The 25,261-nt window shown below is 40.4% G+C and overlaps 2 protein-coding genes across 2 annotated transcripts in view; both read right to left on the reverse strand.

The window, feature by feature from the left end:
- Nucleotides 1-25,261, reverse strand: part of ptprjb.2 (protein tyrosine phosphatase receptor type Jb, tandem duplicate 2) — a 332,873-nt gene that overhangs the window by 194,206 nt on the left and 113,406 nt on the right. The window lies entirely within an intron of this gene.
- Nucleotides 1-25,261, reverse strand: part of LOC114669660 (receptor-type tyrosine-protein phosphatase eta) — a 73,429-nt gene that overhangs the window by 11,402 nt on the left and 36,766 nt on the right. Inside the window, exons 3-5 of the mRNA XM_051922619.1 lie at nucleotides 8,967-9,227; nucleotides 2,714-2,974; nucleotides 1,600-1,653 (exon numbers count right to left, since the gene is read on the reverse strand). Coding sequence (XP_051778579.1) covers nucleotides 1,600-1,653; nucleotides 2,714-2,974; nucleotides 8,967-9,227 — 576 coding nt within the window. The remainder of the gene's footprint in view (nucleotides 1-1,599; nucleotides 1,654-2,713; nucleotides 2,975-8,966; nucleotides 9,228-25,261) is intronic.

A 25,261-nucleotide genomic window follows, 5' to 3' on the forward strand; every position in this document is an offset into this window, starting at 1 on the left:
CCTTGGAAAGAAATGTTACTGGTTAAACTGAATAATGTTTTCTTGCCAGCAACATTCACTGGAATTCCATTGGAAAAACAATTTGTTTTATCCTAAACCATTATTCAAGGAAAAGTTCAAATGTTAGTCTGTAGCAGTACAAGTTTTAACTGAAAGACCATTTGCATAACTTTTTTATTTGAAGGTTATTAATGACACGGGAACATAAGGATGGAAAAAGCTTTCCATGAAAAAGGCATATAATAAGACACAATTTCTACATTAATGATCATTGAAAGCCATGTAAGAATCTAATCAAACAGTGGAAAATTATCTAGATACTGTACAGGATAATGTTGAATTTTAAAAAATCTTTCAACCTAATAAGGGAATGAAACATTTACAATTATCATAGGAAATGAGTCGGTGTGCATTCAATACACAAATAATAAATCACTATCTCTGAGAAAAATTTGTGGAGAAATAAAAACATTTTCTACTGTAAAATCTGAAATGCATCATAAAACTTAAACATGTTCTCAAACTGTTTAGATGGAAACAGAGTTTAATGGCTAAAATAAAAGAATATGAAATTCACTGAAAGCAACTGTAATATTAACAACAGCGTAAGTGCTGTGTATTTTATGAGAATGAAGAGTGAGGTATGCCTTGGGAAACTTGGAAATGACTGAATGCAAAATTTAACATCAGTGACATAATACAAAGGCCACTAAACATAATCGAATGCTTGGAGTTTGATTTGCTTCTCAGTGGAACAAAGAGTTGGAGGTCAGTATCTTGACTTTATTGGATGATGAACACCCAGCGTAGCACAGTATCTGCATTTACACTGCATGTTACACCTCTGTGGGCACAGACAACATGATTGTTTTACTGAAATGTATTCATGTCTCTTATGCTCTGTTGGATAAAGTAGTACAAACACATTAAAACAACAAAACCAGGACTGTGTCTTTCTAACCACCGCCATGAAAGAACGACCATTACCAGAACTGACTGCAGCTTGCAGTGCTATCCAGGTAGTGGTACTCTATGCACATCTCAATCTTTAATACTTAACCAAAGTTTTTATTTTAACCATGATATAATGATACTCAGATGCATAGAGTTCCAACTCCCATGCTTTCTTTTTGATATTCCACACATTAATAGAAGTAACTTTCAATGTAGAAATTATTTTACTGTTTTTACACAACTGTTATTCTTTCATATAAACTTATAAATCAGGCCTGTCCCAAACTCCCTGAACTATTTCACCCCACCAACTACCAGGCTCAAAGTCCACAAACGAATCAGGTTAAATAACTCTCAACAAACCTAATCATAAACATCCCAAATACATTGGTGACCCCCCAATTCTGTTTTGACTCAGGACAGTCCTATTTGTTACATGCGTTCACAAATGTCTCTTCAAATTCCTTCATCTGAAAAATATTACAGGCAAATGAGTCAACTAAATGCAAATCTAAAGAATATTACTTCATTGTACATAAACTGTTTACAGTATATTGACAAAGTTCTCAGTTCTATTACAATGAACCTCTTTCTAAAGGAGCTGATTCTTGCAATAAATGTTATTTATACATGATATTTACTCACTTGTAAATGCTGTGATGGTAACTGAATCACCCAGTGTCATGTTATCTCCAGCAACTGCAAACACAAAGAATGAATAGGAGGTTGCAGAGTTGAGCCCCGTCACATTAATGCACGTGTTATTGGTAACAAGTCGTGTGCTTTGTCCATTGGTAGAGAAATTGACGCCATAGGAGACGTTTCCTCCCACTGGTGCAACCCAGCAAAGACTAATGGAAGTTGTTGTCACATTGCTTGCAATAGGAGAAGTGATAGGGCCAGGCTCTGTAAGTTCAAATGAGAAATTTAGTTATTATTTTCAAAGCTTATGCATTAAGCAAGAAACTTAGATGAACTTGCCAAAAGATGTTCAAAAGTGAAACTTTTACTTTAGTGAACAATCATGGCTTATTATCCAAAGCTTAAAACTATAGATGATATCTCCAAATGTAGCTATCATGTGAATAAGAAAATAGCAATACTTGCAGAAAGACCAAAACCAGGACTGTGTCTTTCTAACCAAAACCATGAAAGAATGACCATAATCAGAACTCATTGCAACTAGCAGTGCTATTCCCGTAGTGGTACTCCGTGCACATGTCAATCTCTAATACTTAAGCAAGGATTCTGTTTTAACTATCATATGAAAACTAAACTCTGATTCATAGAGCTCCCACTCCCATTCTTTCTTTTTGATATTCCAAAAATTAAAAAAGTAACTTTCAAAGTAGTAAGTATTTTACTGTCTTTAACAACTGTCCTTTCCTTTACACAAACTTATAAATCCGGCCTGTTCCAAACTCCCTGAACTCTCTTGCCCCACCAACTACCACCCTCAAATTCTACAAACGAATCAAGTGAAACAAATGTCAACTATCTTAATCATACACCACCCAAATACAGTAGTGAACCCCCATTTCTATTTTGACCCATCACAGTCCTATCTGTTACATACGTTCACAAATGTCTCCTCAAGTTCCTACAGTCGAAAAATATTATGGTCAAATGAGCCAACTAAAAACCACTCTAAAGATGATTACTCCATTGTACATAAAATGTTTACAGTTATTAAATAGAATCTATTTCTGAAGAAGCTGATTCGTGCAAAAAATGTTAAGTCTACTTGATTTTTACTCACTTGTAAATGCTGTGATGGTAACTGAATCACCCACTGTCACGTTATCTCCAGTGACTACAAACACAAAGAATGAATAGGAGGTGGAAGAGTTGAGCCCTGTCACATTAATGCACGTGTAATTGGTAACAAGTTGTGTGCTTTGTCCGTTTGTTGAGAAATTGACGCCGTAGGAGACATTTCCTCCCACTGGTGCAACCCAGCAAAGACGAATGGAAGTTGTTGTCACATTGCTAGCAGAAGGAGAAGTGATAGGGCCAGGCTCTGTAAGTTCAAATGAGAAATTTAATTATTATTTTCAAAGCTTACACAGATTAGGAGAGAAGATGCAAATTTCACGTAGAGCGGTCCCAGGACATAAACTTTGGTCTCCTTACTGTAATGCAGAATTGCTACCAACATGCCACCATGCCCCTCAGAAAGAAATGTTACTGGTTAAATTGAAACAATGTATTGTTCTTGCAAGCAACAGTCACTAGAATTCCATTGGAAAAACAATTTATTTTGTCCTAAACTTTTATTCTAGGAAATGTTCAGATGTTAGCCTGTAGCAGTAAAATTTTTAACTGAAAAACCATTTGGGTAACTTTTATAGTTGAAGATTATTAATGACATTAGAACATAAAAATGGAAGAAAGCTTTCCATGAAAAAGGCATATAATAAGACATAATTTCTACAGTAATGATCATAGAAAGCCATGTAACAATCTAATCAAAACTGTGGAAAATTATCCAGATTCAGGATAATGTTGAATTAAAAAAAATTTTCAACCTAATAAGGGAACCAAACATTTAGTATTATAATAGGAAATGAGACGGTGTGCATTCAGTCACAAATAATAAACCACTATCTCTGAGAAAAGGTTCGGAAAAAGAAAACATTTTCTATTGTAAAATCAAACATGTATCACAAAACATAAATATGTTCTCAAATTGTTTAGATGGAAACAGACTTTAACGGCTAAAATAGTAGAACATGAAATTCACGGAAAACAACTGTAATTTGAAGAACAGTGTAAGTACTGTGTATTTTATTAGAATGAAGAGTGAGGTATGCCTTGGGAAACTTGGAAATGACTGAATGCAAAAATTTAACATCAGTGACATAATACAAAGGCCACTAAACATACAGTCATATGAAAAAGGTTGGACCTTTTAATTCTTTGGATTTTTGTTTCTCATTGGCTGAGCTTTCAAAGTAGCAACTTCCTTTTAATATCTGACATGCCTTATGGAAACAGTAGTATTTGTGCAGTGACATTAAGTTTATTGGATTAACAGAAATATGCAATATGCATCATAACAAAAGTAGACAGGTGCATACATTTGGGCACCCCAACAGATATATGACATCAATACTTAGTTGAGCCTTCTTTTGTAAATCTAACAGCCTCTAGACGCTGTCCTCCTATAGCCTTTGAGTGTCTGGATTCTGGATGGAGGTATTTCTGACCATTCTTCCATACAAAATCTCTCCAGTTCAGTTCAATTTGATAGCTGCCGATCATGGACAGCCTGCTTCAAATCATCCCATAGATTTTTGATAATATTCAAGTCAGGGGACTGTGACGGCCATTCCAGAACATTGTACTTCTCCCTCTGCATGAATGCCTTTGTAGATTTCGAACTGTGTTTTGGGTCATTGTCTTGTTGGAATATCCAACCCCTGCGTAACTTCAACTTTGTGACTGATGCTTGAACATTATCCTGAAGAATTTGTTGATATTGGGTTGAATTCATCCGACCCTCGACTTTAACAAGGGCCCCAGTCCCTGAACTAGCCACACAGCCCCACAGTGTGATGGAACCTCCACCAAATTTGACAGTAGGTAGCAGGTGTTTTTCTTGGAATGCGATTTTCTTCTTCCGCCATGCAAAGCACTATATTTTATGACCAAATAACTCAATTTGTGTCTCATCAGTCCAAAGCACTTTGTTCCAAAATGAGTCTGGCTTCTCTAGATGAGCATTTGCATACAACAAACATCTCTGTTTGTGGTGTGAGTTCAGAAAGGGCTTCTTTCTCATCTCCCTGCCATACAGATGTTCTTTGTGCAAATTGCACTGAATTATAGAACGATGTACAGACACACCATTTGCAGAAATAGGTCTTTGGAGATGATCTGTGGGTTGTCTGTAACCATTCTCACAATCCTGCGCATATGCCGCTCCTGTATTTTTCTTGGCCTGCCAGACCTGCTGAGTTTAACAGCAACTGTGCCTGTGGCCTTCCATTTCCTAATTCCATTCCTTACAGTTGAAACTGACAGTTTAAACCTCTGAGATAGCTTTTTGTAGACTTCACCTAAACCATGATACTGAACAATCTTTGTTTTCAGATCTTTTGACAGTTGCTTTGAGGATTCCATGCTGTCACTCCTCAGAGGAGAGTCAAAGGGAAGCACAACTTGCAATTGACCACCTTAAATACTTTTATATCTCATGACTGGACACACCTGTCTCTGAAGTTCAAGGCTTAACGAGCTAATCCAACACATTTGGTGTTGTAAGTAATCAGCATTGAGCAGTGACAGGCATTCAAATCAGCAAAATTACAAGAGCACACAAATTTTTGCACAGCCAGTTTTTCACATTTGATTTAATTTCATACAACTAAATACTGCTTCACTAAAAATCTTTGTTCAGAAAACACCCCACTACTCAAATGTTCCTAGGAAATGAAAAACATACCACTGTTATCTTTTTTGTTGAAAGTAAATTATTATGCAGGCTGAGACGGGTTCCCAAACTATTTCATATGACTGTAATCAAATGGTTGGAATTTGATAGGCCCCTCAATGGAACAGAGATTTGGAGGTCAGTAGCTTGACATTATTGAATGATTAACACGACCCAGCACACAATCTGCATTTACACTGCATGTTACACCTCTAGGGCACACTTCCCAACATGATTGTTTTGCTAAAATTTATTCATGTCACTTATGCTCCCCGGTGATATCAGTTGGATAAAGTTGTACAAACAAAGTAAAAGAACAAAACCAGGACTGTTTCTTTCTAACCACAGCCACACAAGAATGACCATTACCAGAACTGATTGCAACAGGCAGTGCTATCCAGGTAGTGGTTCTCTAAACACATCTCAGTCTCTAATACTTAACTAAAGTTTCTGTTTTAACCTTGATATGATATAACTATACTCAGAGGCATAGAGCTCCACCTCCGATTCTTTCTTTTTGATATTCCACACATTAAAATAATCAACTGGTTGAAATTTGATTGGCACCTCAATGGAACAGGGATTTTGCACTCAGTAGCTTGACTTTATTGGATGATTAACACTACCCAGCACAGTATCTGCATTTCCCCTGCATGTTACACATCTACAGGCACAATTCCCAACATTATTATTTAGCTAAAATGTTTTCAGGTCATTTATGCTCCCCGGTGATATCTTTTGGATAAAGCAGTACAAACACATTAAAACAACAAAATCAGGACTGTGTCTTTCAAACCAAAACCATGAAAGAATGACCATTACCAGAACTGATTACAACATGCAGTGCTATCAAGGTAGTGGTTCTCTATGCACATCTCAATCTCTAATACTTAAGCAAAGTTTCTGTTTTAACCATGAAATGGTAACTATACTCAGATGCATAGAGCTCTAACTCCCATTCTTTCTTTTTGATATTCCAAAAATTTAAAAAGTAACTTTCAAAGCAGAAAGAATTTTATTGTCTTTAACAACTGTCGTTTCCTGCAAATAAATCAGGTGAAACAAATGTAAACTAACTTCATCATACAGCACCCAAATGCAATAGTGACCGCCCATTTCTATTTGACCCATCACAGTCCTATCTGTTACATACATTCACATATGTCTCCTTAAATTCCATCAGTTGAAAAATATTACAGGCAAATGAGTCAACAAAAAGCAACTCAAAAGATGATTACTCCATTGTAAATAAACCGTTTACAGTAAATTGACATATTACTCAGTTCTGTTACATAGAATCTCTTTCCAAGGACCTGATTCTTGCAAAAAATGTTATTTCTACCTGAAATTTACTCACTTGTAAATGCTGTGATGGTAACTGAATCACCCACTGTCATGTTATCTCCAGCGACTACAAACACAAAGAATGAATAGGAGGTTGCAGAGTTGAGCCCAGTCACATTAATGCACGTGTTATTGGTAACAAGTCGTGTGCTTTGTCCATTGGTTGAGAAATTGACACTGTAGGAGACATTTCCTCCCACTGGTGCAACCCAGCAAAGACTAATGGAAGTTCTTGTCACATTGGTAACAGAAGGAGAAGTGATAGGGCCAGGCTCTGTAAATGCAAATGAGAAATTTAATTATTATTTTAAAAGCTTATGCATTCAACAAGAAACATAGATGAATTTCCCACAAGATGTTCAAAAGTGAAAGTTTTAACTTAGTGAACAGGCATGGCTTATTATCCAAGATTTTAAACTTTAGATGATATTTCCAGATTTAGCAATCATGTGAAGAAGAAAATAACAATACTTGCAGCAAGATGAAACACAAATTGCTAAACAAGGAAAGATATGAACGATACCATTTCCTAAGCCCTCTTAATCCTGAGAATGGATGCCAGTTTACTGGAGCCTGTCGCGATAAGCACAGTGAGATAGTCGTGAACATTTCTGAAGACAGGACACCATTTTATTGGGGGGTGAATACACTAACATACTAGAGGCTATTTATCATCACCAGTCCACCTAACCTGCATGTCCGTAGACCATTGGAGGAAACCTGAGCACCCAGACGAAACCCACACAGATAAGGAGAGAAGATGCAAATTTCACGTAGAGTGGTATCAGGACATAAACTCTGGCCTCCTTACTGTGAGGCATAAATGCTACAAACATGCCACTGTGCCCCTCAGAAAGAGATGTTACTGTTTAAAATGAAACAATGTATTATTCTTGTAAGCAACATTCACTGGAATTCCATTGGATAAACAATTTATTTTGTCCTAAACTTTTATTCTAGGAAACGCTCACATGTCAGTCTATAGCAGTACAATTATTAATTGAAAGACCATTTGGGTAACTTTTTTAGTTGAAGGTTATTAATGACACGGAAACATAAGAATGGAAAAAAAGCTTTCCATGAAAAAGGCATATAATAAGACACAATTTGTACAGTAATGATCATTGAAAGCCATGTAACAGTCTAATCAAAGCTGTGGAAAATTATCCAGATACTGTAAAGGATAATGTTGAATTTCAAAAAATCTTTCAACCTAATAAGGGAACCAAACATTGAGAATTATCATCGGAAATGAGTTGGTGTGCATTCAGTACACAAATAATAAACAACTATCTCTGGGAAAAATTTGTGGAGAAATAAAAACATTTTCTACTGTAAAATCTGAAATGCATCATAAAACTTAAACATGTTCTCAAACTGTTTAGATGGAAACAGAGTTTAATGGCTAAAATAAAAGAATATGAAATTCACTGAAAGCAACTGTAATTTTAACAACAGTGTAAGTACTATGTATTTTATGAGAATGAAGAGTGAGGTATGCCTTGGGAAACTTGGAAATGACTGAATGCAAAATTTGTTGGATAAAGTAGTACAAACGCATTAAAACAACAAAACCAGGACTGTGTCTTTCTAACCACAGCCATGAAAGAACGAGCATTACCAGAACTGACTGCAGCTTGCAGTGCTATCCAGGTTGTGGTACTCTATGCACATCTCAGTCTTTAATACTTAACCAAAGTTTTTATTTTAACCATAATATAATGATACTCAGATGCATAGAGTTCGAACTCACATGCTTTCTTTTTGATATTCCACACATTAAAAGAAGTAACTTTCAATGTTGAAATTATTTTACTGTTTTTACACAACTGTTATTCTTTCACATAAACTTATAAATCAGGCCTGTCCCTGAACTCCCTGAACTATCTCACCCCACCAATTACCAGGCTCAAAGTCCACAAACGAATCAGGTTAAATAACTCTCAACAAACCTAATCATAAACATCCCAAATACATTGGTGACCCCCCATTCTGTTTTGACTCATGACAGTCCTATTTGTTACATACGTTCACAAATGTCTCTTCAAATTCCTTCATCTGAAAAATATTACAGGCAAATGAGTCAACAAAATGCAAATGTAAAGAATATTACTTCATTGTACATAAACTGTTTACAGTATATTGATAAAGTACTCAGTTCTATTACAATGAACCTCTTTCTAAAGGAGCTGATTCTTGCAATAAATGTTATTTCTACATGATATTTACTCACTTGTAAATGCTGTGATGGTAACTGAATCACCCACTGTCATGTTATCTCCAGCGACTGCAAACACAAAGAATAAATAGGAGGTTGCAGAGTTGAGCCCCGTCACATTAATGCAGGTGTTATTGGTAACAAGTCGTGTGCTTTGTCCATTGGTAGAGAAATTGACGCCATAGGAGACGTTTCCTCCCACTGGTGCAACCCAGCAAAGACTAATGGAAGTTGTTGTCACATTGCTAGCAGAAGGAGAAGTGATAGGGCCAGGCTCTGTAGGTTCAAATGAGAAATTTAGTTATTATTTTCAAAGCTTATGCATTAAGCAAGAAACTTAGATGAACTTGCCAAAAGATGTTCAAAAGTGAAACTTTTACTTTAGTGAACAGTCATGGCTTATTATCCAAAGCTTAAAACTGTAGATGATATCTCCAAATGTAGATATCATGTGAATAAGAAAATAGCAATACTTGCAGAAAGACCAAAACCAGGACTGTGTCTTTCTAACCAAAACCATGAAAGAATGACCATAATCAGAACTGATTGTAACTAGCAGTGCTATTCCGGTAGTGGTACTCTGTGCACATGTCAATCTCTAATACTTAAGCAAGGATTCTGTCTTAACTATCATATGAAAACTAAACTCTGATACATAGAGCTCCAACTCCCATTCTTTCTTTTTGATATTCCAAGAATTAAAAAAGTAACAATCAAAGTAGTAAGTATTGTACTGTCTTTAACAACTGTCCTTTCCTTTACACAAACTTATAAATCCGGCCTTCCCAAACTCCCTGAACTCTCTTGCCCCACCAACTACCACCCTCAAATTCTACAAACGAATCAGGTGAAACAAACATCAACTATCTTAATCATACACCACCCAAATACAGTAGTGAACCCCCATTTCTATTTTGACCCATCACAGTCCTATCTGTTACATACATTCACAAATGTCTCCTCAAGTTCCTACAGTCGAAAAATATTATGGTCAAATGAGCCAACTAAAAACCACTCTAAAGATGATTACTCCATTGTACATAAAATGTTTACAGTTATTACATAGTATCTTTTTCTGAAGGAGCTGATTCGTGCAAAAAATGTTAAGTCAACGTGATTTTTACTCACTTGTAAATGCTGTGATGGTAACTGAATCACCCACTGTTATGTTATCTCCAGTGAATGAAAACACAAAGAATGAATAGGAGGTGGCAGAGTTGAGCCCCATCACATTAATGCATGTGTTTCCGGTAACAAGTTGTGTGCTTTGTTCACTTGTTGAGAAATTGATGCTGTAGGAGACATTCCCTCCTACTGGTGCAACCCAGCAAAGACATATGGAAGTTGTTGTCACATTGCTAACAGAAGGAGAAGCGATAGGGGCAGAATCTGTAAATTCATATGAGAGATTTAATTACTATTTGAAAATCTTATGCATTCAACAAGAAACATTAATGAATTTCCCAAAACATTTTCAAAAGTGAAACTTTTACTTTAGTGAACAGTTATCCAAGACTTAAAACTGTTGATGATATTTCCAGATTTAGCTATCATGTGAATAAGAAAATAGCAATACTTGCAGAAAGATTAAACACAAATTGCTAAACAAGGAAAAGATGTTTTCACACTTGGATCACAAAGTTGCAAATATACACTCTGGAAATTCCAGAGACACAAACATTATTCAAACATTTCAGACAAACAAAAGTCTCTTTAAGGAGTGATCTGTGGTCCGTGTCAACCCGGAGGGCGCAGCTCCATCTCTCAATCAAAAGAACAAAAAATCTGCCTCTTTGATGGGGCGCGCCTCAGGAGCGGGAGCCCCAACAGGAGCAGAGAGTGTCAGGGGGAAGAGAGACAAGGCAATGAGACAAAAGGACAGCTGCAGTGCAGGCTTTTAAATGTTCAAAGATGCTACGCGAGATGCAGATCACATGGCACAGCAGTAGCAGCAAGCCTGCAGTTGATCTAGCAAAGAGGAGATAAAATACTGTATTTGTTTCCCATTGAATCACTGTTTAAAAGGGGGTTTCTATGTCCCCTTAGGGTTGCGTTCAGCATGTTCACACCCACTCCCTCAGCTTTGTTCTTTGTGAATAAGCGACTCTCCAAACCGGGCTCGGACAGGTGTGACAGAACATCCGCATTAATGTGTGCAGAGCCGGGTCGATGACGGATACTAAAATTATACAGTTGCAACCTGAAGAACCATCTCGTGACATGGGAATTTGTATCTTTCTGTCGATATAGCCATTAAAGAGGAGCTTGATTGGTCACTAACGTAAAATTACGACCCCATAAATAATAACGGAGTGCATCCACAGCCCATTTTATCGCCAAACATTCCTTCTTAATTTTCGAATAATTGCGCTCCCACTGAAGCAATTTTCTACTTAAAAATGTGACAGGATGCTCTTCACCATCAAAAACCTGAAACTGGACAGCGTTTAAACCGAACGCACTGGCGTTCATCTACAGGAAAAAATCTATAGAGAAGTTGGGTAAGAAGACTAAGCAGTTTTCAAATCACAGAAGAAACATTTACAATCATCCGACCAGATAATAGGGTGATTCTTCCTGTCTCTCGTAAAATCAGAAAAAGCAGCAGCCCTATTCACAAAATCAGGAATGAATCTTCTATAATAACTGGCAAATCCCAGAAATGCACGAACCTGTTTCTGCATCACTGGACGTGGGCAAGCAAGCACCTCATACACTTTTCTAAGTTGAGGGTGAAGCAAAACCCTGCCCATAGAATATGCCAGATAATGAGTCTCAGATATACCCAAACTACATTTCTTAGGGTTATCTGTGAAACCAGCCTGTCTCAAGCTATCAAGAACAACCTGAAGCCATTCTAAATGCGTATGCCAATCATTACTAAAAAATTACGACATCACTGATGTATGCCCTGGAATATTCAGAATGAGGGTGCAAGATCTGATCCATCATACGCTGGAAAGTTAGAGGTGCGCCATGGAGGCCAAATGGAAGTCTAGTAAATTCGTAAAGACTATCAGGAGTTGCAAATGCTATTTTCTCACTATTGGAAGCTTCAAGAGGCACATACAAGTAACCATTCGTGAGATCCAGCGTGGAGATATAGGACGCCTGACCCAGTACAGGCGTAGAACCTCGGTTCACGAACGTCTCGGTACACATACAAATCGGTTTACAACCAAAAAGTTTGCCAAACTTTTGCCTCGGTTCACGACTACACACTCGGTATACGAACAAGCCAGTTTCCCTTTCGGTTTGTGCACACCGATGATTTCCACACGTGTTGCATTGTTCTCGGTCAGACGTGCGTGCTTGCACATGCATGCATGCTTTCGCTGTGAACTCTTTGTGCTCTATTTCATTTCCCTTCCGGTTCGTATGCTCCGATTACTGTATGTAAGCACGTGTTCAGCCTCTCCCTGTTCATTGTTCTCAGTCAGACGTGCGTGCTTTACCTGTGAACTCTTTGTGCTCTACAGTATTTCGTGTGCTTTTGCAGTTAACCATGGCTTCTAAACACTGTTACCTCCTCTCCACCCAGTTCCTCCTCACTTCATGCCAGAACTTGACTAATGCAAGGTTAGTTTTCTTGGTGGTTTATGGTTAGTTTTTGTATTACAGATTTTTCAAATGTTCATTTTTCGGTTCGTAGCGTGAATTGTTGCAATGTTACTTTTCTTGGTTGTTTATTAAGTTACGGATTTTTCAAATGTTCATTTTTTTTCCCTGCGATCGGGTTGTAAGGCTATAGCGCGAACTCCTGCAATGTTACTTTCTTGGTTGCTTGTGGTTGGTTTTTAAATCAAGTTCGGATTTGTTCAAATGTTCCTTTTTTTCCCCCCTGTGCTTAAAACTCATTAAAAAAAAGTGTTTATACAGTGATAGGGTCATAAGGCTATAGCGCAAACTCCTGCAGAGTTACTTTCTTGGTTGCTTGTGGTTGGTTTTTAAATCAAGTTCGGATTTGTTCAAATGCTCCTTTTTTTCCCCCTGTGCTTAAAACTCATTAACAAAAAGTGTTTATACAGCGATCGGGTCGTAAGGCTATAGCACGAACTCTTGCAATGTTAGTTTTCTCTGTTGTTCAAGGTTTTCTCAGTGTTATTCAATGTTTTTAAATTTAGTTTACTATTACGATGTGCATTCTATGGTGTAATTAACTATATTTGTGCTTAAAAATCTTCAAAAAAATATATTTACATACAGTTCATACGGTCTGGAACGGATTAATTGTATTTACACACAATCCTATGGGGGAAATTGCTTCGGTTCACCACCAAATCGGTTTACGACCAGAGTTTTGGAACAAATTATGGTCGTGAACCAAGGTTCCACTGTATTTCCAACAACTCTTCAACACAGGGCATTAGATAAGCATCACATTTAGAGACCTTATTTAAAAGCCTGAAATCGATACAGAACCAAATCAAACCATCCGGTTTGGGGACTACTACCACCGGACTGCACCATTAACTTGTACTTAACAGACAATGCCTGCATTTGTTTAACTCTTCACGCACAACATTCTATTGTGCTTCTGGAATCTGAAACAGGGGCATCTGCACCTTAACTCTAGGTTCAGTAATGATTTTATGGTCCAGAAAGCAAGTCAAGCCCGGCACAGCAGAAAAAACATTAGTGTTCCGTCCAATCAAAGATAACAATTCTGATTTTTGTGAGTCAGTTAAATCATTACCAATGGCAACATCTGTCTGAGAGACAGCAGCCATGGAAGCGCAAAATACCTGTGGGTCACTCCACTCCTTCAAGAGATTAACATGCAAAATCTGTAGTGGCTTGCACTTATCCGGTATTCTGGACTTGTAATTCACTGGCACTATACGCTCCTGAATTATGGCAGTGCCCTGCCATTTCGCGAGGAACTTGTGCGGGTCAGAAGGAATGAGAACCAAAACGTGATCACCAGGTTTGAATTCACAGAGATGACATTGTCTATCATATAGACATTTCTGGGTTTTTGTTCTCATTACTGATGCCCTACAGCGATAGCAGAAAGTTTACAAATCTTATCTTGCAACGAAATCACCCGATCCACAGAGCTCGGTCCATGAGCTTTCGTTTGGATTCCAGTCTATTCCTCACGAACAATATCTAAGAAGCCCCACGGCTGCCTACAAAGGAACATCTCAAAAGGACTCAAGCCAGTGGACGCCTGTGGCGATACCCATAGATAGATAGATAGATAGATAGATAGATAGATAGATAGATAGATAGATAGATAGATAGATAGATAGATAGATAGATAGATAGATAGATAGATAGATAGATAGATAGATAGATAGATAGATAGATAGATAGATAGATAGATAGCGCAAAATACCTGTGGGTCACTCCACTCCTTCAAGAGATTAACATGCAAAATCTGTAGTGGCTTGCACTTATCCGGTATTCTGGACTTGTAATTCACTGGCACTATACGCTCCTGAATTATGGCAGTGCCCTGCCATTTCGCGAGGAACTTGTGCGGGTCAGAAGGAATGAGAACCAAAACGTGATCACCAGGTTTGAATTCACAGAGATGACATTGTCTATCATATAGACATTTCTGGGTTTTTGTTCTCATTACTGATGCCCTACAGCGATAGCAGAAAGTTTACAAATCTTATCTTGCAACGAAATCACCCGATCCACAGAGCTCGGTCCATGAGCTTTCGTTTGGATTCCAGTCTATTCCTCACGAACAATATCTAAGAAGCCCCACGGCTGCCTACAAAGGAACATCTCAAAAGGACTCAAGCCAGTGGACGCCTGTGGCGATACCCATAGATAGATAGATAGATAGATAGATAGATAGATAGATAGATAGATAGATAGATAGATAGATAGATAGATAGATAGATAGATAGATAGATAGATAGATAGATAGATAGATAGATAGATAGATAGATAGATACTTTATTAATCCCAAGGGCAAATTCACATATTCCAGCAGCATCATTACTGATAAAAAACAATAAATTAAAGATTGATAAAAATGCAGGTATAACAGACAATAACTTTGTATAATGTTAACGTTTACCCCCCCGGGTGGAATTGAAGAGTCGCATAGTGTGGGGGAGGAACGATCTCCTCAGTCTGTCAGTGGAGCAGGGCAGTGACAGCAGTCTCTAGCTGAAGCTACTCCTCTGTCTAGAGATGAAACTATTTAGTGGATGTAGTGGATTCTCCATGATTGACAGGAGCCTGCTCAGCGGCCGTTGCTCTGCCACAGATGTCAAACTGTCCAGCTCCATGCCTACAATAGAGCCTGCCTTCCTCACCAGTTTGTCCAGGCGTGAGTCGTCCTTCTTCTTTATGCTGCCTCCTCAGCACACCACTGCGTAGAAGAGGGCACTCGCCACAACCGTCTGACAGAACATCTGCAGCATATTATTGCAGATGTTGAAGGACGCCAGCCTTCTAAGGAAGTATAGTCAGCTCTGTCCTCTCTTGCACAGAGTATCAGTATTGGCAGTCCAGTCCAATTTATCATCCAGCTGCACTCCTAGGTATTTATAGGTCTGCACCCTCTGCACACAGTCACCTCTGATAATCACGGGGTCCAGGAGAGGCCTGGTCCTCCTAAAATCCACCAACAGCTCCTTGGTTTTGCTGGTGTTCAGGTGTAAGTGGTTTGAGTCGCACCATTTAACAAAGTCCTTGATTAGGTTCCTATACTCTTCCTCCTGCCCACTCCTGATGCAGCCCACGACAGCAGTGTCGTCAGCGAACTTTTGCACGTGGCAGGACTCCGAGTTGTATTGGAAGTCTGATATATATAGGCTGAACAGGACTGGAGAAAGTACAGTCCCCTGCAGCACTCCTGTGTTGCTGACCACAATGTCAGATCTGCAGTTCCCGAGACGCACATACTGAAGTCTGTCTGTAAGATAGTCTACGATCCATGCCACCAGGTATGAACTACTCCCATCTCTGTCAGCTTGACCCTAAGGAGCAGAGGTTGGATGGTGCTGAAGGTGCTAGAGAAGTCCAGAAACATAATTCTTACTGCACCACTGCCTCTGTCCAAGTGGGAGAGGGATCGGTGTAGCATGTAGATGATGGCATCCTTTGCTCCCACCTTCTCCTGGTATGCGAACTGCAGAGCGTCAAGGGCGTGGCGGATCTGTGGCCTCAGGTGGTGAAGCAACAGCTGCTCCATGGTCTTCCTCACATGCAACGTCAGAGCAACAGGCCGGAAGTCATTCAGCTCACTACGATGTGATACCTTTGGGATTGGGGTGCTGCAAGATGTTTTCCAAAGCCTTGGGACTCTCTCCTGTTCCAGGCTCAGGTTGAAGATGCACTGTAGAAGACTCCCCAGCTCCAGCGCACAGGCCTTCAGCAGTCGGGGTGATATTCCATCTGGACCCGCTGCTTTGCTGGCACGAAGTCTCCTCAGCTCTCTGCTAACCTGGGCTGCAGTAATTGTGGGTGAGGGGAAACTCTCTCCTATGCTGGTATCAGCAGAAGGATGGATGGAGGGTGCAATACTCCGAGGTGAGAGTGGGTTAGGGTGGTCAAACCTGTTAAAGAAGTTGTTCATCTGGTTTGCTCTCTCCACGTCTCTCTTGATGGTGGCACCCCGCTTTGAGCTGTAGCCAGTGATGATCTTCATCCCGTCCCACACTTTCTTCATGCTGTTGTCCTGCAACTTCTGCTCCAGTTTTCTCTTGTACTGATCTTTCGCCGCCCTGAGCTGGACTTGGAGTTCCTTCTGCACGCGCTTGAGCTCATGCTGATCACCGCCTTTAAACGCCCTTTTCTTCTGGTTCAAAAGGCCCTTGTAATCCATGGTTTGTTGTTAGCATAGCAGCATACTGTTCTTACTGGAACTACAATGTCCATACAGAAGTTGATGTAGTCAGTAGTGCAGTCAACAACCTCCTCAATGTTCTCACTATGTAATCCCTGCAAGATATCCAAGTCCGTAGTTCCAAAGCAGTCTCTCAGAGCCTGCTCTGCCTCAGGGGTCCACTTCCTGAATGAGCGTGTGGTTGTAGGTAGCTCCCTCACTCTTGGTTTGCAGTGAGGCTGAAGCAGAACCAGGTTATGATCTGCTTTCCCAAGCGCAGGCAGCGGGGTGGCGCTGTATGAGTCTTTAAAGTTTGCATGTAGTAGGTCAATAGTCCTATTTCCAAGGGAGTTACAATCCACATACTGGGAGAAGGCAGGTAATGTTTTGTCCAGCGTCACATGGTTAAAATCTCCGGCGATTAGCACAAGCGTCTCAGGGTGCTGCGTTTGTAATTTAGCAACAGTGGAATGAATGATGTCACCCGCTATCTCCACGTTCACCTGAGAAGGGATGTAAACAATAACAACAATGACGTGTCCAAACTCTCTGGGCAAGTAATAGGGACACAGACTTACGGCCAACAGTTTGATGTCCCTGTAGCAAGTGGAGATTTTGACATTTACATGTCCAGGGTTGCACCACCTTCTGTTCACATAGAGAATGAGTCCTCCTCCTTTCTGCTTCCCGCAGGTATTTGCGTCTCTGTCTGCTCTAACTGTGCTAACCCCGGGTAGCTCCACATTATCATCTGGGATGCTAGTTGTTAGCCACGTTTCGCAAAAACACAACAAACTGCATTCCCTGTAGGTCCTGACATTTTTTCACTAGCGCAGCCAGTTCGTCGATTTTATTTGGTAGTGAGTTCACATTTCCCAGCATCACAGAAGGCACCGAAGGCTTGTATTGCCACTTTCTCACAAGATGCTTAGCCTTTAGCTTAGCTCTGGCTCTGCTGCCACGATACCCCCTTCTTACCTCATCAGGTAAATAGGGAACCACACCGGTGCAGGCATTTGTTCTCAGCGCTTGAAGTTGACTACCTGAATAGACGAGTCTTGGCATGTAAAAATCCATGTGCAAGTAGTAAAAAGTGTCCAGGGAACGAGTCCACATAAAAGAAAGTGGTAGGAGTGATCAGTGAAATAGAGAAAAGGTAGAAAGATAAAGTCATACATGGAGCTGCTGGAAAGGTTTCCACTTGCGGTGGTGCCTGAGTATGTTACTGCAAACATAAGGAAAGGCACGACAGAGTTCCAGGACATTGGATCATCATGAGCAACTCGCCTGATCATCTGTTTTAAAGTCATTAAATTGCTCAGTCAGGCCATTCATCAGTGGACGGTAAACAGTAGTGCTCAACTTCTTAATGGCAAGGCTTTCACATAGCTATTTCATCACACGAGAAGAAAAAGGCGTGCCCTGATCAGTTAAAATTTCACTAGGGATGCCAATACAAGTAAAGATCTCACAGAGCCTTGGCAAAAGAGGAGGAATTAGCCTTTCGTAGCCACTTCAGGATATCGCATTGCTTAGTCAACCAGCACAAGAATATACTAATACCCATTTTTACTCTTAGGGAGAGGGCTAACAATATCTAGCCCAACCCGATGAAAGGGAACATCTAAAATAGGCATAGGAGAAAGTGGAGCATGAGGAGCTTTATGAGCAGAGACAACCTAGCAGTCTGGACAGGACCTGCACAACTGTTCGACATTCTTGCCCATATTCAACCAGTAAAATCGTTTTGAGAATCGATCCCTAGTTTTATCAGTGCCTAGGTGACTGCCCAAGACATGAGAATGTGCCAACTGCAAAAGAATGTTCCTGTATTCATCAGGGACAACTAACTGTTCAATTAATCCTCCTCAAAAATGATCCGATATCACCCTAAAAAGGCAGCTGCCTCTCTCGAAAAAGTGCGGGTTCTTGATTCCAACGGACTCACGCTCCTGATACTAGGAGTTATTAGCATAGTAAGTCTGCTTGAATGTGTACTCTAGTGAGCTATCGGCACACTGCAAGCATGCAAAATCCATCTGCTCACAAGGTGGTGTGCACTCGGTAGCCGGTGCAGACTAAGAAGTTGTAGAGGGACCAGCAAGCGGAAAATCAGAGGAGTCCCTCCCAGTCTCACTAGAGAGATTGGAGTTCGATGTCCAAGCAGGTGTCGAGGCCTTCTCCGAAAGCCACCAGCTCCTCCCCTTCGTTCATGATGACAGGGGGCTCTAGGGCCAGCACCCCACACTCGGCCAAGAGTCTAGGAAAGAGGAAGTTCCTCCTGCTGATTAAGCAAGGGAAATGGGCAGGAATCCGAAATAGCAGTCCAAACTTTAAAGTTCCGACCCTTATATTTTAAAGGAAGCAGCACTGTCTCAAAATCCTTAACATTCCCATGTACACAGTGAATGTTCACAGTCTCAGTGCCACACAGGAATGTACTGCTGAGGCAGTCACGTCTGACAACACAGAGGTCAAAACTTGAGTCAAACAAGGCATGGAGCTTGTGGCCTGCCAACGTCACTGAGATCATAAAGCCGTACTTTTTTAGTGAAGATTAAGGAACTTGGGAGCAACACACCTCGGCTAAGCTGACCTCCATGGACTGAACAGGGGAGAGGCGACATTCTCTGGGGAGGTGGCCGACTTGATCACATCGGAAACATCTGTGCTTGGCACCACTGCCGAAATACCCATAGTGGTTTCTACGACTAGGAGCCTGCCAGATGCTGTCACATCAGTAACAACTGGAGCTCGGGATAGCCTTTCTGAGGAAACTGGATGTTCAGGGCCCTGAGCCCAGTGTTCACGGCAACAATCAGCCCGGGTAAGAAGTCGGGCAGTTTGAGAGTGTACCCCAAGTGGAAAAAATGCACCACACTGTCTCCAAGCAGCCTGGGATCCCTCTAATCATTTGGCCAGGTGGAGAACAAGTCAAAATCATGACGAAGAAATTCATCCCGGAGCACTTCAGGAATCCCCGCCAGTACTACATCAATGGCTACTTTTTCTACAATCTGCTTGATCCAATCCCCCTCAAACCAGCTGTGAACAACAGGGCGATCCAGGTCCAGCTTCCATTGGCGAAGTGCAGAGCCCTTAGCAAGGGAGCTTAGTAGTTGTACGTAGAATAATTTGCTGCTTCAAGAAATCATAATCACCAAGCTTATGGAGAGGGACATTTTGCAGTGCAAGCAGGGCATCCCCAGACAAATATGGGACAATGATGGCAGCCCAGGTTCATCTATCCCAGCGCATTAAACTTGCCTAGTATTCAAAAGCTAACAGGAAAATCTTGGGGTCGTCCGCAGGACTCAACTTCACCAGCAGATTCTTAGGAGCAACAGCAGGAATAGGAGTCAGATACTCTGGGACTGGAGGAAGCGGAACATGTTGAGCTCGGAGACACACATCGTCCTGAGGAGCCATCTGTGCAACCACTCCTGGTACCACTTGCCACACTTGGGTCACAAAGTTGCACAAATACACTCAAGAAATTCCAGAGACAAAAACTTTTATTCAAACATTTCAAACAAGCATAAGTCTCTTTCAGGAGTAATCCGGGCTCCGTGTCAACCTGGAGGGCACAGCTCTGTCTCTCAATCAAAAGAACAGAAAATCTACCTCTTTGAAGGGGCGCACCTCGGGAGCGGGAGCCCCAAGAGGAACAGAGGGTGTCTTTGGGAAGAGAGACAAGGCAGTGAGACAAAAGGACAGCTGCAGTGCAGGCTTTTAAATGTTCAAAGCCAGGCGCGAGATGCAGATCACGTGGCAAGGCAGCAGCAGCAAGCCTGCAGCTGATCTAGTAAAGAGGAGATTAAAAGCTGCAGTTGTTTCCCATTGAATCACTGTTTAAGAGAGGGTTTCAAAGGAGCATCCAAGTCCCCTTGGGGCTGCATTCAGTGTATTCAAAATATGTACCACACAATTTCCTAAGCCCGCTTAGGATGCAGGGGGTTGGAGCCTATCGCAACAAGCACAGGGAGCTACTCAGGAACATTCCAGTAGACAGGGAGCCATTTTACTGGAGGGTGAGCACACTAAAATACTAGAACCAATTTATTGTTACCAGTCCACCTAACCTGCACGTCCGTGGACCGTGGGAGGAAACCTGAGTACCCGGAGGAAACACACACAGGTAAAGGGAGAACATGCAAATTCCATACAAAAAGGTCCCAGGACATAAACTCTGGTCTCCTTACTATGAGGGAGAAGTGCTACCAACATGTCACCGTGCCCCTCAGAAAGAAATATTACTTTTTAATTTGACAATGTTTTCTTCTTACAATCAACATTCACTGGAATTCAAAGTGAAAAACAATTTGTTTTATCCTAATCATTTATTCAAGGAAATGTTCAAATATTGGTCTGCAGCAGTACAATTTATAACTGAAAGACCATTTGGGTATCTTTCTTAGTTGTAGGTTATTAACACTAGAATTACCAGAGCCTACGAAAAAACTCGTAGATCCGGCCCACCTTAAATCTGTTCACACTTCTCCCTCAGTGTCTTTTGTCCTGTAAATGTGCCGATTAAGACAAGCAGCAAGCAGCCTGATATTCCATCCCCCCACTGACTTAGAACGTGCACGAACTTCTCCCAGCTCATGCCTTGATTGATTATCTGGGAGTGAAGTGCTGGAGTTTTGGGGTGGAATAGATTGTTATTTGGAACACATGCATTTCATGTGTGCTCTGTTTCTACAATAATCAATGTAAACACATTGTTAAAACAGAAACTTTTTCAAATTTTAGTAGTAAATGACAAAATGTTGACATAAACTATATAATGTGCGAAGCTTGAAGTCCAAAGATCAAATAAACACTTTCACCAAAGGTACGCATTTGCTACAACCGCTTCGGTGGCGCAACAGTATCAACTGTTGACTGATAATCAAAACTTAACGGGTTCGAGACCGGACAAGTCCGTTTTGAGAAGTGAGCTGCTCTTATTCTTACTATCTTAGAATAAAAACATTCATTTGATTTCAGTCTGTAACAGCCTGTGTAAATTTATGAAACTTGCAAAGCTTAGCTTTGTTATTTTTTTTATTCAGTTTTATTTTCTCAGTCACGTTCATAATCGTGAACGCAACTGAGAGAATAAAACTGAATAAAAAAAAAACAAAGCTAAACTTTACAAGTTTCATAAATTTACACCGGCTGTTACAGCAGCTCACTTCTCAAAATGGTCTCATCTGGTCTTGAACCCATGAAGTTTTGATTATCAGTCAACAGTTGATACCGTTGCGCCACCGAAGTGGTCGTAGCAAATGCATACCTTTTGTGAAAGTGTTTATTTCACTGGACTTCAGGCTTCACACATTATATAGTTTATGCCAACATTTCGTCATCTATAATAATAAAAGGCAAAGCCCTCACTGACTGATTCACTCACTCACTGACTGACTGACTCACTCATCACTAATTGTCCAACTTCCCGTGTAGGTGGAAGGCTGAAATTTGGCAGGCTCATTCCTTACAGCTTACTTACAAAAGTTAGGCAGGTTTCATTTCAAAATTCAACGCGTAATGGTCATAACTGGAACCTCTTTTTTCACAATATACTGTAATGGACGGCAGCTCGATGGCCGTGGGAGGAGTTGAGTGTCACGTCATCACGCCTCCCATGTAATCACGTGAAAAGACTGTGAACGCAGTAGGGACAAATGAAGGAGGAGCCGCAAACAGCGAAGAACAAAAAATTCATTAAACAATTGAGAAGGGAGCGAGTGAAGCATACAAGCATGTTCATAAGGGAAACAAAGCACGGTGTAAAACGTAAGTTTAAATTAAGTTTATAGAAACGCTCCCGCTGCGGATTGCAATAACATATTCGCGAGATAAAAGTTTAATGAGAAGACACGAGGTAGAAACGAACCACACGCTGTAGCACAAAGTTAGGGGCAACAGTTTCAACCATTCTATGATCTGCTTCTCGCAAGTGAAAGATGGCACATGGCGGATGTTAGCCCACTTGCTGACCGCAACGTTAGGGGCTTCAACTCTGGTGCTGACGATATTCGATTCTCGAGAGGGGATGCAGTGAGTGTGTATGCCTGATGAGCCCAGAATTAAGGAGAAACATGTGTCGCATAGTCTTTGCATTATTTGAAAGTAAACTATTAAAACCATTCTATGATCAGCTTCTGGGAACAGAAAGAGGGCACGTGGCGGATGTAAGGCGACTTCCTGACCAACCACAAGCGTAACCTGGCAGGTAACCATCCATACAGTCAGATTGTGATTCAGAAAACGAATGCCATGAATTTAATTACCACGATCTACATACTGTCAAATAAACGAAACACACGCCGTAGCGGGACAGCTGTGAAAAGCGAGGTTCACAAAAAAACAGATCCTTAACAAATTGTTATTGGTATATTTTCGATCCGTTTAAAAAGGTTTTATTTTCTTCTTAAAAAATTAAAAGCAGTACTTCGCCGCAACGAAGCGCGAGAATTTGGCTATATATATCTGCTTCTCACAATTAAAAGAGGGCACGTGGCGGATTTTAGACGACTTCATGACCAAACATAAGTGTTACCTGCCAGGTAGGGTTACCACTTTTAATACAAAAAAATAAGGGACGCATACTGCAGCGGGTGCCACATCCCAGTGCCAACAGTTTTCAGACTCTACTTAAAAGACCCGCCCTCCTCACTGGACAGTTAAAAAGACCAATCAAACTAACGATGACATCAAGTATTACCCAATGAAAAGTAGGAAAGGAGGCATCTTCATAAAATGCGTGTGGGATGATTTGCATGAGACGCTGCTTTAAAAAAAATGATAAAAAAAATATGGGACAAATCCCGTCCCGTATTGATTCAAAACGGGACGTGCAATTTCATTCTCAAATACGGGACGATTCCGTATTTTAAAGGACGGGTGGCAACCCTACAGTGCCAGGTAACCACCCATACAATCAGATTGTGATTCAGACTAGGAATGCAATGAATGTAATTACCCCGATCTACATACAAGGCGAAAGTCTTGCAACATTCAAAGATGATGGGTTGGGATAAGTACACCATAGAACATAAAAGAGCTTATGAAGCCTTGAACCGAAAAAAGCAAGATCTCAGAGATCGTAAAAAAAAAAAAAGGAGGTAATGTCGTTTTACTCGCTGTAGATTTTAGTCAAACATTACCAGTTATTTCACGAGGGAGACCAGCAGATGAACTCAACGTGTGTTTAAAATCCATGCTTCTCCCATGCTCGGTTATATGTCGCATGTTCTCGGGTTGGTGCACCAAAAAATGTATACATTTAAGCATGTAATGGGCAAACAAAAAATGAGGTATACCCGAAGGCACTGCAGTAGTACTCAATGTAACGTTACTTCTTAAATGTTAATGTTTTACTGTTTAATAATTTATACGCTTCTTATATGTTGTTCAAATTCTTTTATCAAAATACCAGTGACAGCGCAATGCACAATAACGTGGAGTGAATACACCATACGCATCCGCCCACGGCCGCCCTGGTGTGCGCAGATAGGAGTTGATTCTACAATAAAATAAAATAAAGATAAAAACCCAGTATTGTTTCCTGCCTCGTGCCCTGTGTTGGCTGGGATTGGCTCCAGCAGACCCCCATGACCCTATGTTCAGATTCAGCGGGTTGGAAAATGGATGGATGGATGGATAAAAAGAGTAATACAATCAACAACCATAAAGCAGATAGTAGACGTGACGTTCTATATGTGTACCAGATTTCAAGTCAATAGGTGAAACGGTTTGCGAGCTACAGGTGATTTAAAATCCTGGACAGACAAACGAATAGCCACGGTAGCAAATTACAGAAGAAGATTTTACTGTTTAATAATTTATATTTATATGAAATGTGCTTCTTATATATTACTTCATATTCTCATATGATAATGATGTTAATGTTGTTTATATTGATTTCTATGTTATTGAAACTGCATGTATTTCTTCTTAATAAAAATTTTAAAGCAGTACTTCGCCGATGCGAAGCGCGGGTATTTTGATATATATATATATATATATATATACTGTATGTAGATATGTGTATACAGTAATCCCTCCTCCATCGCGGGGGTTGCGTTCCAGAGCCACCCGCGAAATAAGAAAATCCGCGAAGCAGAAACCATATGTTTATATGGTTATTTTTATATTGTCATGCTTGGGTCACAGATTTGCACAGAAACACAGGAGGTTGTAGAGAGACAGGAACGTTATTCAAACACTGCAAACAAACATTTGTCTCTTTCAAAAGTTTAAACTGTGCTCCATGACAAGACAGAGATGACAGTTCAGTCTCACAATTAAAAGAATGCAAACATATCTTCCTCTTCAAAGGAGCAAACAAATCAATAGGGCTGTTTGCTTTTAAGTATGCGAAGCACCGCGGAACAAAGCTGTTGAAGGCGGCAGCTCACACCCCCTCAGTCAGGAGCAGAGAGAGAGAGAGAGAGAGAGAAACAGATAAAAAAATCAATACGTGCCCTTCGTGCTTTTAAGTATGCGAAGTACCGTTCAGCATGTC

The sequence above is a fragment of the Erpetoichthys calabaricus genome, chromosome 2 (assembly GCF_900747795.2).
Source record: "Erpetoichthys calabaricus chromosome 2, fErpCal1.3, whole genome shotgun sequence".
In the NCBI taxonomy this organism is placed as follows: Eukaryota; Metazoa; Chordata; class Cladistia; order Polypteriformes; family Polypteridae; genus Erpetoichthys; species Erpetoichthys calabaricus.